The sequence below is a fragment of the Podarcis melisellensis genome (genome assembly GCF_964234715.1).
Source record: "Podarcis melisellensis genome assembly, chromosome: 1".
NCBI lineage: Eukaryota > Metazoa > Chordata > Lepidosauria > Squamata > Lacertidae > Podarcis > Podarcis melisellensis.
The window spans coordinates 96737-112882 of NC_138528.1; the positions used below are offsets into that span (position 1 = coordinate 96737).

The 16146-nt window shown below is 55.8% G+C and overlaps 2 protein-coding genes across 2 annotated transcripts; one reads left to right on the forward strand and one right to left on the reverse strand.

Moving 5' to 3' along the window:
- Window positions 1-340: 340 nt before the first annotated feature.
- On the reverse strand, window positions 341-12067 carry TUBGCP2 (tubulin gamma complex component 2). Its single transcript, XM_081922907.1, has 17 exons — window positions 11858-12067; window positions 11583-11711; window positions 11010-11204; window positions 10438-10597; window positions 9605-9812; window positions 9096-9295; window positions 7582-7771; window positions 7261-7406; window positions 6611-6791; window positions 5991-6171; window positions 3123-3295; window positions 2765-2893; window positions 2134-2254; window positions 1520-1663; window positions 1288-1416; window positions 887-1050; window positions 341-666 (listed from the first exon to the last, which is right to left on the reverse strand). The coding sequence occupies exons 1-17, from the start codon at window positions 12026-12028 to the stop codon at window positions 555-557; spliced, it is 2733 nt and encodes a 910-aa protein (XP_081779033.1). The 5' UTR covers window positions 12029-12067; the 3' UTR covers window positions 341-554.
- A 17-nt stretch (window positions 12068-12084) lies between these two features.
- Window positions 12085-14850, forward strand: ZNF511 (zinc finger protein 511). The gene is made up of 6 exons (XM_081922908.1): window positions 12085-12210; window positions 12321-12394; window positions 12503-12707; window positions 12971-13095; window positions 13573-13770; window positions 14496-14850. Exons 1-6 carry the CDS (start codon window positions 12121-12123, stop codon window positions 14563-14565), a joined length of 762 nt encoding a protein of 253 aa, XP_081779034.1. The 5' UTR covers window positions 12085-12120; the 3' UTR covers window positions 14566-14850.
- The last annotated feature ends 1296 nt before the right edge of the window (window positions 14851-16146 follow it).

A 16146-nucleotide genomic window follows, 5' to 3' on the forward strand; every position in this document is an offset into this window, starting at 1 on the left:
TTTCCTTAAGAATGGATGCGTTTGATCTTCTTGCAGTCCATGGGACTCTCAAGAGTCTCCTCCAGCACCAGAATTCAAAAGCATGTTGGGGTGTTACGAGGGAGCTTTCAATATATGGTGTGGGTGTCCTCTTTGGCAAGCCCATAACTAAGACAGTCTAATGGAAAGGACCCTCTTTCCCAACAGAGCATGTAGGACGCAGTGTGGGTGAACATCCACCCACCCACTGCCCCAAGGTTATGGGGTGGGGCCTTGCTGTGCCCCATTTGGCTCCATCACCATCTCATAGGCCTCAACGCCTCCCTCCCGCCACTGTGTCACATGACAGGACTTCAGGAACTGCTTACAGGTACTTTTTATGTCAAGTAAAATACACCAAATTGTTCAGCTGCGCTGTTAAAGTAGAAGCATCCAGAAAGGCCACAATTCTTTATGGACAAGCAACGGCGGCTGCAGCGGGAGTGTGTTGCTGCAGCTCTAGGCTACCTAGGCAATAAAAGTGCTAAATTTTCCCGGGGAGTTTTGGGTGCAGCCCCCGGGGAGAGGAAAGGGGGTCACTGGGTGGCCACCAGAGGCCTGGGGGGGCCCGCCTGCAGCACGGCTTTCTGGCTCCGCTCGGCAGACATGTGCTCCAGCCGCTCTGTGTAGAAGCCGTTGAAGTCCAACCTGGGGGCGGAGAGAGAGAGGGAGAGGAGGGTGGAAGCAGCACAGGAGCGTGACCAGGAAGTCCCTCTGCCAGAGCAGAAGAGCAGGGTCTGCAGAGTCCAACCTCCTCCTTCCTGCCATGGCCAAGCAGGCGCCATTCCCTGCACAGCCGCCCTGATGCTGGGAGGAGGACAGAGCCTCCACACGAGCCCCAGGCTCCCTCCAGCTGCTCCCTGCTCACCTGTAAATGATGTTGATCATGCTGTGCTCGCAGTCGTTGGTGCTGTAGATGCTCAGCTTGTCCAGCAGGTCCAGGAGGTGGGCTGAGAAATTGCTGTCAAACTTGTTGATTGTGGCCTCGAAGCCAGAGGTGACGTGCATGGTATCGGCCTGCTCTGCTGACAGCTGCAGAGAAGGAAGTGGCGGGGGGGGGGGGGAGTTAAGGCAAAAAGGGAGAGCAGGCAAGGAAGCGGCCCTGGCCTTGCTGCCATGGCTCATCCCGGGGCAGGATTTCCTGGAGAGCACAAGGACTTGGGAAGGAGCCAGATAGTGCTCAGCACCACGAGAGAAGGGCTCTGACAACACCTGAGGTGCTTTCCTGAGCAAATGAAGAGGCACCTCCACCCTCCCCTGCACCCCTACCTTGTTCGCCTGCTGCTTCCGGGAGGATTCCTCTGTGCGCTCCTGCTCGGTGGGGGGCCCCCTCATGGTCCCGTGCTCCACCGTCAGGCGTCCCAGCTCATTGTCTAGCCTTATGCTGTGGGATAATCTCTGGTGGGTAGGACAAAGGCAGGCATGAGCCCAGAGCACGCTGGCGCACCCAGGGGGTGCCCCTCACTCCCCGTGGCACAGAGGAACGCAAGAGGAAGCCCACCTGCATGCAGTTGGTGAACATGACGCAGACAGACATCATCTTGGAGAAGATCTTCAGCAGCTCGGGGTTGGTGAGCATGCAGTCCTTTAAGCAGTTGTCCAGGAAGCTGGTGTGGTGGCTCAAGACATCATCAATATTGGAAGCCTGCCCAGAGGAGACAGCAGCCCATCAGAAACGCCCCCCCCCCTGGCACCAACGAGGGAATCGGAAACAGCCATGGCCAGAAATAGTTCTCTCTTCTTTTGCTACAATCAACATGCAGAGCTAGCGATGCCAAAGCCTTATTTTCAGGGGCTGAGGCAGGTGGCAAAGGGAGCTCCATCTCACTGTCACATTGGAGGAAAGGGAGGACTAGAAGCCAAAATGTAGCCAAGGGGGTTTCTGGGCCAGTGGCCTCCTGTGAGCAGCTACGTCAGGCTCTCTGGCACAGCAGAAAGCTCCCAAAAGAGCCTGACACCCTTCCAACTCACAAATGAAGCCCCTGTTTTAGCGGAAAAGAAGAAAGCCCCTTGGGAACAGAGGCCCCACCCAGCCCCACCATTGGAGGGCGAAAGGAGGACTTGGGGGCCTGGTGTGGCCCACAGAGGCTCTGAGAGCCACTGGCCAAAACTGACCGACTTCAGGTTCTTCTCCAGGATGTGCCAAGTTGGCTCCATCACTTCGAACATCATGTAGTACTGGATATTCTGCACAAAGTTGAGCATCCGTTGGCGGAGAGTGAAGGCGCCAGCAAACCTGGGAACGAGAGAGAGGGAGGAGCCTGGAGGGGTAGATGGGAGGAGAGCCCCTGTGGGGCTGCAGGATGCTGCCCAGAAGCCCAGGAAGGAGCCCAAACCAGTGCCAGGCAGGAGGAGCCCTGCAACTGGGGGGGGGGAGGAAGGCAGCAAGGAGAAGAGACACCCCCCCCCTGCCCCCAGTTCTGACTACCAAGGTCTTTGCCCCTTGAGCGGCTTCTGAAGCCTCAGTGCCTCCTTCCAGAATCTGAAGGGGGGGCTCCCAGGGCCAGAGGACTTGCAGGGAGAGACCCTCTTGCTGCCAGGAGACCCAGCAGCCCAATGCCCTCCCGTTGGCCTCGTCCATCCAAGAGGGTGTTTGTTCTGCAGAAAGCAGGAAGGCCCAGGAAGCGGCCACAGCTCAGTGGGCTGAGCACCCACGGCAGATGTGGAGGGGCCAGGCTCTGCTCTAGGCCTCCGCCTTCAGAGACTCTGCTGGCGACGTCACCTGCTTGGCTCTGGGAGAGCTCACCATTTGGAGGAGTGCAGGGAGCACTGCTTGGCCGTCTTGCTGCTGATCCAGACGTTGCACAGCTGGCGCTCCACATGTTTGCAATAGAACATGTGCCGGAAGAGCATCTGGTAGCGCGTCAAGGCCTTCCTAGGAGACGGGGAGAGGCGTGGGCCAAGGCCGGTTACCTCAGGGCCAGGGGCCAGCCCGCCCTCTTTCCTCCAGAGGCACCAAGGAGGCCTTCCCCTCCAGTTATGATGCATTGACTGAGGCACACGCACGGAGGAAGGAGGATCAGGATCAGGCCAATGGCTGGCTGTGCTCTGCCCCCTCTGGATGGAAAGGATGAGCCACCATCAGCTGAGCTGCTCTGCCTTACCTGTTGATGATCAGCGAGAGAGGCCACTTCACGATGTAATCGAAGGAAAAGGCTTCCAGGCCGCTGAGCGAGAGCTCCGTGGGGTCTGCGTGGATGATGGCCTTCTCCTGCTTGGTTTCGATGGCCAGGACTCTCAGGAGCTGCGTGATGAGATCGTGGGGCATCAAGTCAACCTGGAAAGAGGGGAAAGGGCCGCGAGAGGAAAGAGGCCAGTCAGACACTCAAACTGCCAAACAGAGCATGTGACCAGACTGTCAATAAACAAATGATAGCAAATATTTGAATTTTCATTCACTGACAGTCCGTGAGGCCAAAGTCAAACCCTGAACCAGCAGAAACGCTCCATAGTAGTCTTTAAAAACCTGGAATAATAATAATAATAATAATAATAATAATAATAATAATAATAATAATAATAATTTATTTATACCCCATCCATCTGGCTGGGTTTTCGCAGCAATTCTGGGTGGCTTTCAACAAAGTATTATAACACATTGGTCCGTCAAACATTAAAAGCTTCCCTAAACAGGGCTGCCTTCATATGTCTTCTAAAAGTGGGGTAGATGTTTTTCTCTTTGACATTTGGTGGGAGGGTGGGTGCCACTACCGAGAAAACCCTCTGACTGGTTCCCTGTAACTTGGCTTCTCACAGTGAGGGAACCACCAGAAGGCCCACAGCGCTGGACCTCAGTGTCTGGGCAGAACGATGGGGGTGGAGACGCTCCTTCAGGTATACTGGACCGAGGCCATTTAGGGGTTTAAAGGTCAGCACCAACACTTTGAATTGTGCTTGGAAATGTATTGGGAGGCAATGTAGGTCTTTCAAGACTGGTGTTATGTGGTCTCGGTGGCCGCTCACAGTCACCAGTCTAGCTGCCACATTCTGGAATAGTTGTAGTTTCCGGGTCACCTTCAAAGGTAGCCCTACATACAGCGCATTGCAGTAGTCCAAGCAAGACAGTCCGCAAGCAGATAGGATTCCAGCCTGCGTACCAGACGGAGCTGGTAGACAGCCACCCTGGACACAGAATTCACCTGCACCTCCATGGACAGCTGCAGGTCCAAAATGACTCCCAGGCCGCGTACCTGGTCCTTCAGGGGCACAATTACCCTGTTCAGGACCGGGGAGTCCTCCACACCTGCCCGCCTCTTGTCCCCCCAAAACAGTACTACTGTCTTGTCAGGATTCAACCTTAATCTGTTGGCCACCATCCATCCTCCAGACACTCACACAGGAATCATAGAATTGGAAGAGACCACAAGGGCCATCGAGTCCAATCCCCTGCCAAGCAGGAAACACCATCAGAGCACTCCTGACATATGGTTGTCAAGCCTCTGCTTAAAGACCTCCAAAGAAGGAGACTCCACCATACTCCTTGGCAGCAAATTCCACTGTCGAACAGCTCTTACTGTCAGGAAGTTCTTCCTAAAGTTTAGGTGGAATCTTCTTTCTTGTAGTTTGGATCCATTGCTCCGTCTCCGCTTCTCTGGAGCAGCAGAAAACAACCTTTCTCCCTCCTCTATGTGACATCCTTTTATATATTTGAACATGGCTATCATATCACCCCTTAACCTCCTCTTCTCCAGGCTAAACATGCCGAGCTCCCTTAGCCGTTCCTCATAAGGCATCGTTTCCAGGCCTTTGACCATTTTGGTTGCCCTCCTCTGGACACGTTCCAGTTTGTCAGTGTCCTTCTTGAACTGTGGTGCCCAGAACTGGACACAGTACTCCAGGTGAGGTCTGACCAGAGCAGAATACAGTGGCACTATTACTTCCCTTGATCTAGATGCTATACTCCTATTGATACAGGACCTTCACCGCTTTCACTGGTTCTGATTTGAAAGAGAGGTAGAGCTTGAGTATCATCCACATACTGATGAACACTCAACCCAAACCCCCTGATGATCTCTCCCAGCGGCTGCATGTAGATGTTGAAAACATTTGGGGGGGGGGAGAGGACACAACCCTGAGGCATCCCACAAGTGAGAGCCCAGAGGTCTGAACACTCATCCCCCCCCCCACTTTCTGATCACGGCCCAGGAGGAAGGAGCAGAACCACTGTGTGACAGTGCCTCCAGCTCCCAGCCCCTGTAGACGGTCCAGAAGGATGTTATGGTTAATGGTATCAAAAGCCGCTGAGAGATCCAGCAGAACTAGGAAGCAGCTCTCACCTTTGTCCCTAACCTGCCAGAGATCATCGACCAGCACGACCAAGGCAGTTTCAGTCCCATGATGAGGCCTGAATCCCGACTGAAGGGGATCCAAATGGTTCACATCCTCCAGGAGTGCTGGAGTTGTTCAGCAACTACCCGCGCAATCACCTTGCCCAAGAATGGAAGATTTGAGACTGGGCGATAGTTGGCCATATTGGCCGTGTCTAAAGATGTTTTTTTAAGAAGTGGTTTGATAACCGCCTCTTTTAGCGGGTCTAGGAAGGCTCCCTCAGAGAGAAGCATTTACCACCCCGCAAAGCCCATCGCCCAGCCCTTCCCGGCTAGCTTTTATAAGCCAGGATGGGCAAGGATCAAGGAGACAGGTGGTTGGTTTCACTCGTCCAAGCAGCCTGTCCACATCCTCAGAGGTAACAGATTGGAATTGATTCCATGCAACTTGACTAGACAGGATTCTAGCACTCTCCTGGCCTGACCCTGCTTCCATGGTGGAGTCTACCTCTTCCCGAATCTGAGCAACTTTATCTGCAAAAAGTCTTTTCTTTGGTTAGGTGGGCAAGGGCTCCTCACCAAACGTCCCCCAGAGCCCTGCTAGACAAGCCAAAGCCACTCGCGGGTTTGCCCAGGCTCAATGGGGAGACACCGGCAGCACCTCTGGGGCTCTGAGGCCTTGCCTTTGTGCCGGGCATCCTTTACCTTCAAGTCATCCTTGAAGGGGTCTGTGTTTGCTGTGCTCATCCGCAGGGCCAGCTCCAGCAGAGCCTCCAGCCGGGTGGGGACAATGTCGTCCACCGGCTTCTTCAGCTCCTCTTCGGTGAGGTCCATGAAATGGACGTAGAAGTCCCCCTGGTCCATGAGGAAGTAGTGCTTGATGGACCTGCTCACAGAAAGGGGCCACCAGTCAACTCCCTGCGGCAGGAACAGAGGAGGCAGGAGGGACCCCTCACCCACCGCCCGCCTCCTCCCGCCCGGTAGAAACAGGAAGAAGCGGACCTGGCTTTTGGAATAAGAAGTGCTGCAAGTATCTTTATGCCATCTGCAACAAAGCAGCCCCTTGCAATTCAGCTGGGAGGCAGGAAATGGGAGGACTCTCTCTTGGAGCGGGGGTCCCATGGCCCCTGCCCCTCCACCCAGCTCCTCCTGCAGCCTCAGGGCAAGTCTATGAAAGGGCCTGCTTCCTGCCCCCCGCTGGGAAAGCACAAGCTCCTCCACACTTTTGCCCCTTCATTTCCCAAATCAGCAGCCCCTAAAACTGTCCCAGTTGGCATGGAGAAGAAAAGCAGCCTGCAAGAGACGCCACTTGGAAGGAAGCAAACCTTAAGTGGGCCACAAGCTCTTTTTCCTCCATGAGGAAATCGAGCAGCACTTTGCTGGCGTAGTTGTAGGCTTTCTCGATCTGCTCCACATATTCTCGCTCCTTCAGTGTGTAGATGACCTCTTTGGCCAGGGGGCAAGTGACATCACGGCCACACTCCCGAACAACATTCAAATACTTCCCTGCAGGGCGGGAGGGACAAAGGGACATGAGGACGGGCTCAGCTCTTCACTAAACGCTCTTCAGACCTTGTACACAAACAAATGAGCACATTTCCTCTCCCTTCCCTGCTGCCCTCTCATCCTCCCAATGCATGAAGCTTAAGCACAGAACCTGACATGAGTATCCTCTGCAAATTTGATGAGGATCCCCTCAATTTCTTCATCTGTCATCTCCCTCCTTGACGGAAGGGCAATGGAAAGAAGCCAAATAAATACAACGATCGGCTTTTGGAGCTTGAGAAAAAATCTCACAGGATATCCTCCATACGACTCGCCCAGAGGCAGAAGGGAAGAGCTGCAAAGGAACCAGACCTCCCAGGCACTCCACAACCGCTCCCCCCCTCGCCCCACCTAGGGGCTTCTCCATCCACTGCATGACCCTCCCTCCTCCCCTCCCGCCTTCCTGTCAAGCAGGAAGTTGGCTCCTCACCTGTGCTGAGAATTTTGTCTGCAATCTTCTGGAGGAAGGAGGGGATCTGCTGTTGGACAATCGTGTACCTCTGATCCCAGTACTTGTCATTATAGTCTTCTTGGATCTTCTCCTTCTGGAGCTCATGCTCTTCCACCATGAATTCACTGTGGAATTAAAAAGCGGTTAGGCCCATGGCAGGGAGGCGCAGAGCAGGAGGCTCCCCAGGGCTCTTCATCCAGGCAGTCCCAGGACACAGCACCCTGCATGGACTCCCAAACAGACCACAGAGGTTTCTTCAGCTCATATGCCAAGAGAAGGACCACAGGTTCCTCCGCCCACCTGTAGGGATCATTGATGATGCCTCGGTAGATCCATTTCTCCAGGATTTCGAAGTAGGGGACACTGGCAGCCTTGGTCAAGTAGAGGCAGAGCTCCTGGGCTTGGCTGTCTCCCGTGTAGTTGAACGTCTTATCATGCAGCAGGCTGAGTGTTGACCCTCCAACACACTCCCCTTTGTCCACAGAAGTGGCTGCAGCAAGAAGCAAAGGCCAAGAAGAGTCACGTCCCGCCGAAGCCAGGGTTGGGCAGGGCACAGGTGCCCATCCATGGCAGACATACCTGGATGTTGCAGGAGCTCCCCCATCTGAAAAGGGGTCAGCAGGAGATGGCTGCTCTGGACCATGGCCTGGGACACCGGCTTACGAGGTGAGCACCCAGAGCGGAGACAGGGTTTCCGCAAGGCTCAATAGGCCCTTGGGGTTGGTGAAGCGAAACCTGCCTCTCAGGGGTCACATGTGGCCCCCAAAGGTGCCCAAGAACCTCTGAAAAGAGGCTACTGGCAACCACTTCAGGAACAGAACCTCTGCCACTCCCTGGTTGTCCTCAAGTGCACTTATCGCAATTGAGGTGCTCCAGCCAATCCGCTGTGCTGAATCTGAATCTGAACTGTTTATTCAAAGAATGTCCCCCCACGCCACCCTATTCAGCTGATAGAAGCTTCTGCAAAATCAACAAATAGTGTACAGCTCACGGACTGCAGACACACAGAAACAGATAGCGAGCACGCCAGCATTATTCCTACAGTCAGCAGGAGGGGCCAGGGGATTGGTTTTAATAACTGTATTATAAGTTGGTATTGTTATAATGAGGCTATTATCGGATTGTAATTGCAAACTTCTTCTTCTTAATTGAATTTATGTACCACCCTATACCTGGAGGTCTCAGGGCGGTTCAAAGAGATGAACCTTAAAAACTGTAATATATATACAGTAATCAAAATGAAGACATCCCGACATCCCTCTGTGGCAACTTTATAAAAATTATTACCAAAATAAGGAGGGGGCAGAGGATGCCCCCTTCTGCTCTGGGGCACCAGGGTAGGGGGGACTTGGAGGCTTCCACAGCATTTGGGGGGGTGTACAAAGGAAGCTCCCCTGCAGCTCCTCTTTCTAGGGCTGAGGGATGGGGCTCCTTGTGGGAAGGAGGAGGAGTGGCATTCCCAGGGGGCCCTGGTCTCCCCTCCAGGGGGTGGGTAGGCCCAGAGGGAGCCCCTTTGACTTTGCTGCCCCCAGGAAAAGGAATGACCCAATCACTGGCCTCACCTGAGACTGACTGTGGCACGAGGGAACCCCTTTCAGCGCTGGGCTGCTGGACTCCCTTGGAAGGACCCTCCCTGCAGCAACATCCCAGCAGTGGGCAGAGCCAGAGCCCCACCTGGACACACGGACCCAGCTCCTTCCACCGCCCCCCTTGATGAAGGAGAGCCATCTCAGCCTCTCCTGGCACTGGGGCTCCAAGGTCCAAGCCTCCCTCCCTGCTCACTGCCCCCCAGAGAGACCTTGCCCCGCACTCACCCAGGGAAGCCAGGATCTCCATGGTCCTCATGGTGGGCTGGATGTAGAACCAGAGCTTCTGCAGGGAGAGCAGGCCTTGGCGCTGCAGGTGCTCCAGCTGCGTCACCAGGGTCATGTATTCCTTGACCAGGGCCCTCATGGCGGCCGCCAGCGCGTGGTTCACCTGCCCGTACTCAAAGGAAGACTTCTCTTCCACGAACCTGTCAGGGCGTGGGACAGAGAGCTGCTGCTGGAAGCCAGCCCCAGCCCCTCTGGGCCCCACCAGAAATGTGGCCCACCAATGCCACCCCCCCCGCCCCACCTGCCTGAGATGCAAGGAAGTCTTGTTCTTGTGCAGCTCAGCAATGAGAGGAAGCAGGAAGCTCCCTAGGGTCCCTGAGCTCCAGGGGCCTTTGGGGCTCTGAGCTGCTGCAGCCCCCAGGTGGGAGGAAGCCCAGAGGCCCCCCCGCCCAGTCCTCTTCGCCTCCCCCAGCCCCGTCCCTGATGAGGAACCCCAGGCGGCTGGCTACCTGGTGACAATGGAGTAGCTCGCTGCCACGGGGAGGATCCTGGTGACCAGCTCCTTGACTGACATATCCAGGTTGGGATCCACCAAGAAAGTGCGGCTCTCTCTGCCCACCAGCGGCTGCGCAGTGATGTACCGGCCATCCACCCCAATCAGGACGTAGAGCAAGTCCTCCACCACAGCAGATTCCTGGGCTGCCAGTGGCAAAGTCCCTACCAGAGGAAAGCGGCGCGTCATGCACCGGCGCCACTCGAACAAATGCATCTGGGGAACCCGCCTGAGGGCCAAAAGGGCAGCTGGCCATTCTTAAAAAGAGCAGGGTCTCCCACCAGCGGGAGAGGAGAGGGCATTTGACAGGTGGCTGGCTTGAAATGCTCTTTGACTTTATCCCTATTGATATTTTGTGTACTTGGACATGGTTCTGTGGGCTTATTTTTTTACGTCAAGCTGTTTGACACTTTTTATTGTGCCTGCTGGGCTCACGAATAAAACTCTACTCGTATTCATGTGTTTTTAATCTATGATAAGCTGGCAGTTGTTGGCGGCTATGGGAGAGGAGAGGGCTCTTGGGCTTGGATCCTGCCAATGGATTTCCCATTGGGGGCACCTGGTGGGCCCCTGTGAGGACAGGATGCTGGAATGGATAGGCCCCTTTGGCCTGATCCAGCCGCCCCACTCTTCTTGTGTTCTGGACCTTCCGCGCTGCACTGCCCAGACCCACGTTGGCAGAGCATCACCAGCTGCCCATTAAGGGTCCCAGAGAAACATCCAGCAGGCAGGGGAGGCAGAAATAGCCCCAGGCTGTGAGACTCTCTGCTCCTCTCATGCAAGACTCACCTATAGGCACCGTGGTGTCCAGGCTCAGGCTGGAGCTCATGAGGAAGTCCCCGATGAGGGCCGGCCTCTCATACACCCAGGCGGGAAAGGACGGGATGGGCTGCCCAGAGTTCTTCCTGTTCTGCTTGTCCCTGAGCGACTTCCGCACCAGCTCAAGAGACTGCCAAGGAAGAGAGCGAGTGGCAGACCAGCCCAGACACTGAACTATCAAGCAGCCATGGCAGCAGGGTGTGTGGCAGCTGGGCTCCCACTCGTTGCCAGTTCCTGCCCCCTTTGCTCAGGGAGCAAAAGAGGCTGGCACAGTATTTCCACCCAGGGAGGCCTCTCAGGACCCTCCCCTAGTCCCCTTGGCAAACCGAAGAGCAGCCCACCCGCCTGGAGCGTTGGACAAGGCAGAACTTCTTCTGAGGTAGGCACTACAGGGAGCCCAGCTAAGGACCTCCTGCAGCTGCCCACTGAGGTCCCAGGCTTCCCATCCTAGGCTTGCCGTGTGAGAGAGAGAGATCCCAAAGGCTTTGGCTGCAGCAGAACCCTCCCTTCCCAAATAACAAATCAGGAGAGAAGAGAGGGACCTGTGGGGCGCTGGAGCTGGTTGTGACGGTGCCCAGCTGCTTCCGTAGCTCCTCCAGCTCCTGGACGGTCATTTTGGCTGTTGTTGAGGGGATGGAGAACGTGACGCTGCTGCTGCTGGCTCCGCCACTGTTGGCTGCTGCATTGGCTGCTAGCTCTGCCCTTTCCTTGGCATTTTGCTGCAAGTACTGGAGGGTCTGCAAAAGCCCCGCAAAAAGCAGAACTCAGGAAGGGCACCAAAGAGCCACAGCCCACAAGGAGAGTGGATCTCCCAGCTGCCTCCCCAGTCTTGATATATGACAGCCGAGGTGGGCAACCTGCAGCCCTCAGGGGGACGAATTCAAATTCAGGCCTCAGGCCAGAGCAACCTGTCTCTCTCTTGTCAGTCTGCCGGGTGGGAAGGGAGAGAGGGGAGCCGGGGCTCTGGACCCTCCCACCCTCTGCTGCTTCTCTTGATGGGGAACCGGTGAGCCAGCGCTGGGCTGGGCTGAGGAATGGCTGGCTGGGGCTGCTTCTGGGGGGACCCCGCCGAGGTGCTTTCCGGGTCTCCTGTCCGGGGGGGGGGGTCTCCTCACCTCCTTGTCCTCGGTCAGCTTGGAGAGCAGCTGCACCAGCGAGTCCAGGTGCCGCGTGTTCTTCGACTTCAGCTCGTCGTACTTGGTCAGAAAGTCTTCCGGCGTCCGAGAAAACTCCGCGATCTTCACCTGCGGGGAGACGGGGGGGGGGCGCAGCGGGGGGGGGTCAGCGCCCGGCGGGGGGGTCCCGGGGCCACCCAGGGAGGACGGGGCCCGGCGGGGGGGTCCCGGGGGGGTCCTTCCCTCCCTCCCCCTCCCCCCGGGGCCTGGCTCGCCTTGGCTCCGAGGGCGGCGGCGGAGGTGGCGAGGAAGGGCCCGCTCTGGCTCCTCTGCAGCAGCTCCACGTAGCCCTCGGCGCCGCCTTCCCCGCAGGAGCCCCTCGCGCGGAGGAGCCGGAGGAGCTCGTTCACGTCGTGGTGGAGCCGGAACTCGCTCATGGCCGCCATGGACCGGGAGGCGTCTCCCCGGCAACGGGGCCCGGAAGCGGGAGAGAGAGAGAGGCCCGCCTCTTCCGGCAGCGGGCGAGGAAAGCGGGAGGATGCGGGACGAGGAAGGCGAGCGAGACGGGGGCCCCTTCCGCTTCCGCCCGGCCAGGCTCCGCTTCCCCGCGCAGCACCCCTTCTTCGAGGCAGGCGGGCGGGCGGGCGGGAGGGCGGCGGGCTGGGGGGGGGAGAGGGGAGCCCGGGGGGGGGCCCTCCCGGAAGTGGCGTCATCCGGGTCTTTCTTCCTTCCTCTTAGGACGGCGACGTCCAGCGGCATCTCCGCCTCCAGGATGCGCAGCCCAGCGCCCCCCCGCCCGGAGGGGCCTCCCGGTGAGCGTCGCCCTCGGGGGAGCCCCGGCGCCCCTTCTCCCCTCCCGCGGGGCGGGTCTGGATGGCCTTTGGGTGCCCCTTGCGACCCCCTCCCCGTGTCTCCCGCAGGCCCCCCGCCGCCTTCTCGTGCCCGGCCGTGGGCTGCGCGCAGGTCTTCGACTCGCTGGCCAGCTGCGAGCACCACTACGGCCTCCTTCACCGCAGCGCCTGCTCGGCCTGCCAGCGCGCCTTCCCCTCGGCGCACCTGCTGCACCTGCACCTGCTGGAGTGGCACGACGCCCTCTTCGGGGTCATGGCGGAGAAGCGCAGCCTGGTGAGAGCCAGAGGCCCCTGGAAGGCCACATCCTCCCCCCTGCTCCATGAAGCCATGGCACCAGTAGCCAGCTGCTGCTTCATGATAATAATTTTATTATTTGTATCTTGTCCCCCTGACTGTATTGCCCCAGCCACTCTGGGCTGCTTCCAGCAAAATACAAAAACGCAATAAGACATCAGAGATTTTTTTTAAATGCCCACCTCTGCTTGAGTGGTTGGGACCCCAAATTCTGACCAGCCCCCTCTTGCCCCCTTTCCTAGTACCAATGCCTGGTTGAGAGCTGTCCGGAGAAGTTCAAGAACAGCAAAGAGCGCAAGGAGCACTTGGTCCGAGTTCACTGCTACCCATCGGACTTCCGCTTTGATAAACCCGTGAAGGCAAAGACGTAAGTACTCAGGTGTGGGTAACGGGGGGGGGGGAGGAGGCAGACATGCTCACTGTTCAGCAGACTGGCTTCGGAGATGGAGCAGGGGGGGGGGAGCAGACAAATCTTCTAGACAAATCTAGTACTGTTTGGCTTTCTTTGGAATCCTGCCCTTTTCGCCCAGGAGCCAAGGTAGGTGAGGCAGAGAGGAAGTGCCTGGCCCCAAAGCCACTAGGTGAGCCTCATGGGGGGGATTTAAATCCTCTTCTAAAAAGTCTTTGCCGGCCACTGTGACTGCTGCAGTACCCAGGCTCCTGCCTGCATGCTGCAGGAAGAAAAGCAAGGCTGGGGGGAGAAGAAGCTGACAGGGGAGAAGGGCCAGGACTCACAGACAGCCTCCATGTGGTGAGAGAAACTGGGGTGGTGGCAGCAGCAAGGGCCTCATGTCTTATCATAAAGTTTTCAAGGGTTTTGCTCTGGGCTGTGTTTTTGTGCCAGCACAAAGGCAGCGAGATCTCCCTCCAGAGAAAGCGCCTTCCCGATGGATGTGTGGGAGGGAGAAGACTGCAGGGAGCCGGCAGCGGACGATGCCATGGAGGTCGGCCCCAGCGAGAGCACAGAGGAGAAGCCGCCCCAGCCTGGGGCAGAGGACACGCCAGCATTTCCGCCACCTGAGAGGCGGCTCTACAGGTCCAGGTCGGTGCCTCTCCTGGAGTGGCTGTCCTCGTCTTAGCATCCGCTTGTTCTTTGTGTGTGGAGAACAGTGTCAACGCTTGCTTCTTCTGTCAGCCACAAACTAAAAAGGGTCACAAAACCTCCAAGAGAAAATAGGTATCTCACCTTAAAATCCTGCCCCAAATCTTTTAGAATGGCTGGAAGCTGCGTGAATGGCATTGTGTGAGTGAAACTCGGGGCGATTTGGCACTACTAACTAATATTGTTGTTTATATTAAAATTATATCCCCTTTCCTCCTGAAGAAGCACAGGGTAGTAACGTCTTGAAATGTGTAAGTCTGGCCTCTGGAATAAGTCAGGAAGAGCTGTTCTGCTTTTGGAATATTGTTTGCATGTATATATGTTTGCATAGCTTAGTTACTGAACTGGTGACTGAGTAATTTTTTTACTAATCAAATGACAACGCTTCATGCACTTGTGGTAACATGAGCTCAATCTGGAGGTACCAGAAATGAGTTAAAATAAGGAACTACACCCATTGTTGAGCCTGAGTGGCTGAGCAACAGGAAAGCGTAACAAATTTCAATAGATTTCAGGGCCTTCTGTAGGTTATCTTAAATGGCAGCGCTCGCATATGGCATTTGGAAACCTGAGAAGCCTCAGCCAAGCCTCTGATCCACCCGGAGCCCTTTTTACTGCTGGCCATGAGGACACTGAAAGCTCTCTTGCTGTTCCTTCTCTTCCAGTGTCCCACACACTGTTTGCTTTGGACAAGGGGCAAAGCGCAGCTTCCAAGGTAGAAAAAAGAAGGCCTGAGGGACCCAAGAGGAACTTCAGGAAGTGGCAGAGTGAAGAAAGACTTTTGCAAAGCCCAGGCGGCCCTTCCTCAGGCAGAGGAGCTGGTTTTGACCCTTCAGCAGAGGCAAAGTGGGCTCTGGTGCATGGAGGTGTGCCTGCCCTACCTGGCAGAGACCGTGAACTGGGTCCTTCTCCAACTGGGAGCTGCTCCTGCAGGCCAGGAGTCCCCAGGACCAGAGTTGCGTGCAGAGGGTGAAAATCGTTTCTGTATTTTTGAGAATAAAATGCTTGGTGTTTACAGAATCCTGTATGTTGAAAAGAGCAGCTGGTTGATTAAGCCACAGGAGGCAAATGGAGGGTCATCTCTCTCTGAACAAAATGCACAAAATACACAATCTGCATCTAAAAATAATCTGTTCCTATGTTGCAAGAAAGGGGACGCGGGTGGCGCTGTGGGTTAAAGCCTCAGCGCCTAGGGCTTGCCGATTGAAAGGTCGGCGGTTCGAATCCCCGCGGCGGGGTGCACTCCCGTTGTTCGGTCCCAGCGCCTGCCAACCTAGCAGTTCGAAAGCACCCTCGGGTGCAAGTAGATAAATAGGGACCGCTTTCTAGCGGGAAGGTAAACGGCGTTTCCGTGTGCAGCTCTGGCTCGCCAGATCAGCGATGTCACGCTGGCCACGTGACCCGGAAGTGTCTTCGGACAAGCGCTGGCCCCTGGCCTCTTGAGTGAGATGGGCGCACAACCCCAGAGTCTGGCAAGACTGGCCTATCATCTCTCCATTAATCAAAAGGGGCCAAAGTATTATCTTTCCAGTCAATATCAGTCTTTTGGCAGACGTAAGGGCACAAAGAGTCCATCTAGATCGACCAGCTGCCAAGCCTCATATAACTGACATGACATTTAGGATAATGTCATCATCTGACAATTTTATTTCCCCCCAAATTAGTATTTATACATCCTAAGACTTTAATCCAAAAATTCATAAACGTCAGACATTGCTTAAACTTATGTTTCAAAGAAGCATTTTCCTAATTACATATTCTGCAACATGTTGTGAATAGTCCCTTTCTGTACAAAAGTACCAGTGCAATTCTAAATATTATCTTTTGTTGCCCAAGAGGTAGTTTATAATCTAAAAAACATTTGCTATGGAAGCTAAGACATTATTATGTTTCTTAGTGGCTATACAAAGAAAATCTCAAAGCAACTTAACAATACATTGTATAAAATAGAACTGGATAAAACCAGTTGAAAATCCCGGTGGAGGGAGACCCCAAACATATCTATGAAACATTTAAATCATCAGTAGGTGCAAAAATGTATTGCGGTGGCCTGTCTTAAAAGGACTGTTTCCAAGAGACACCTAAAAAGCTGCAGGGAGTTCCACGGGCATCCTCCTGCCTGTGGGGCCACCAGCACCTTGGAGTTTCTCAACCAGGAAAGCCCCCCCCCCCCCCCAGCGCAGCCAGGTGCAGACGGCAGGGAGACCCCCTCAGCCGGAGGGGGGATAATCTCGCCCCCCCCCCGCTGGAGTCGGCGCTTCTTTTATTGGGGCTCAGGACATCCCCGGCCACCCAGCCTGCGCCCCTGCACCTGCT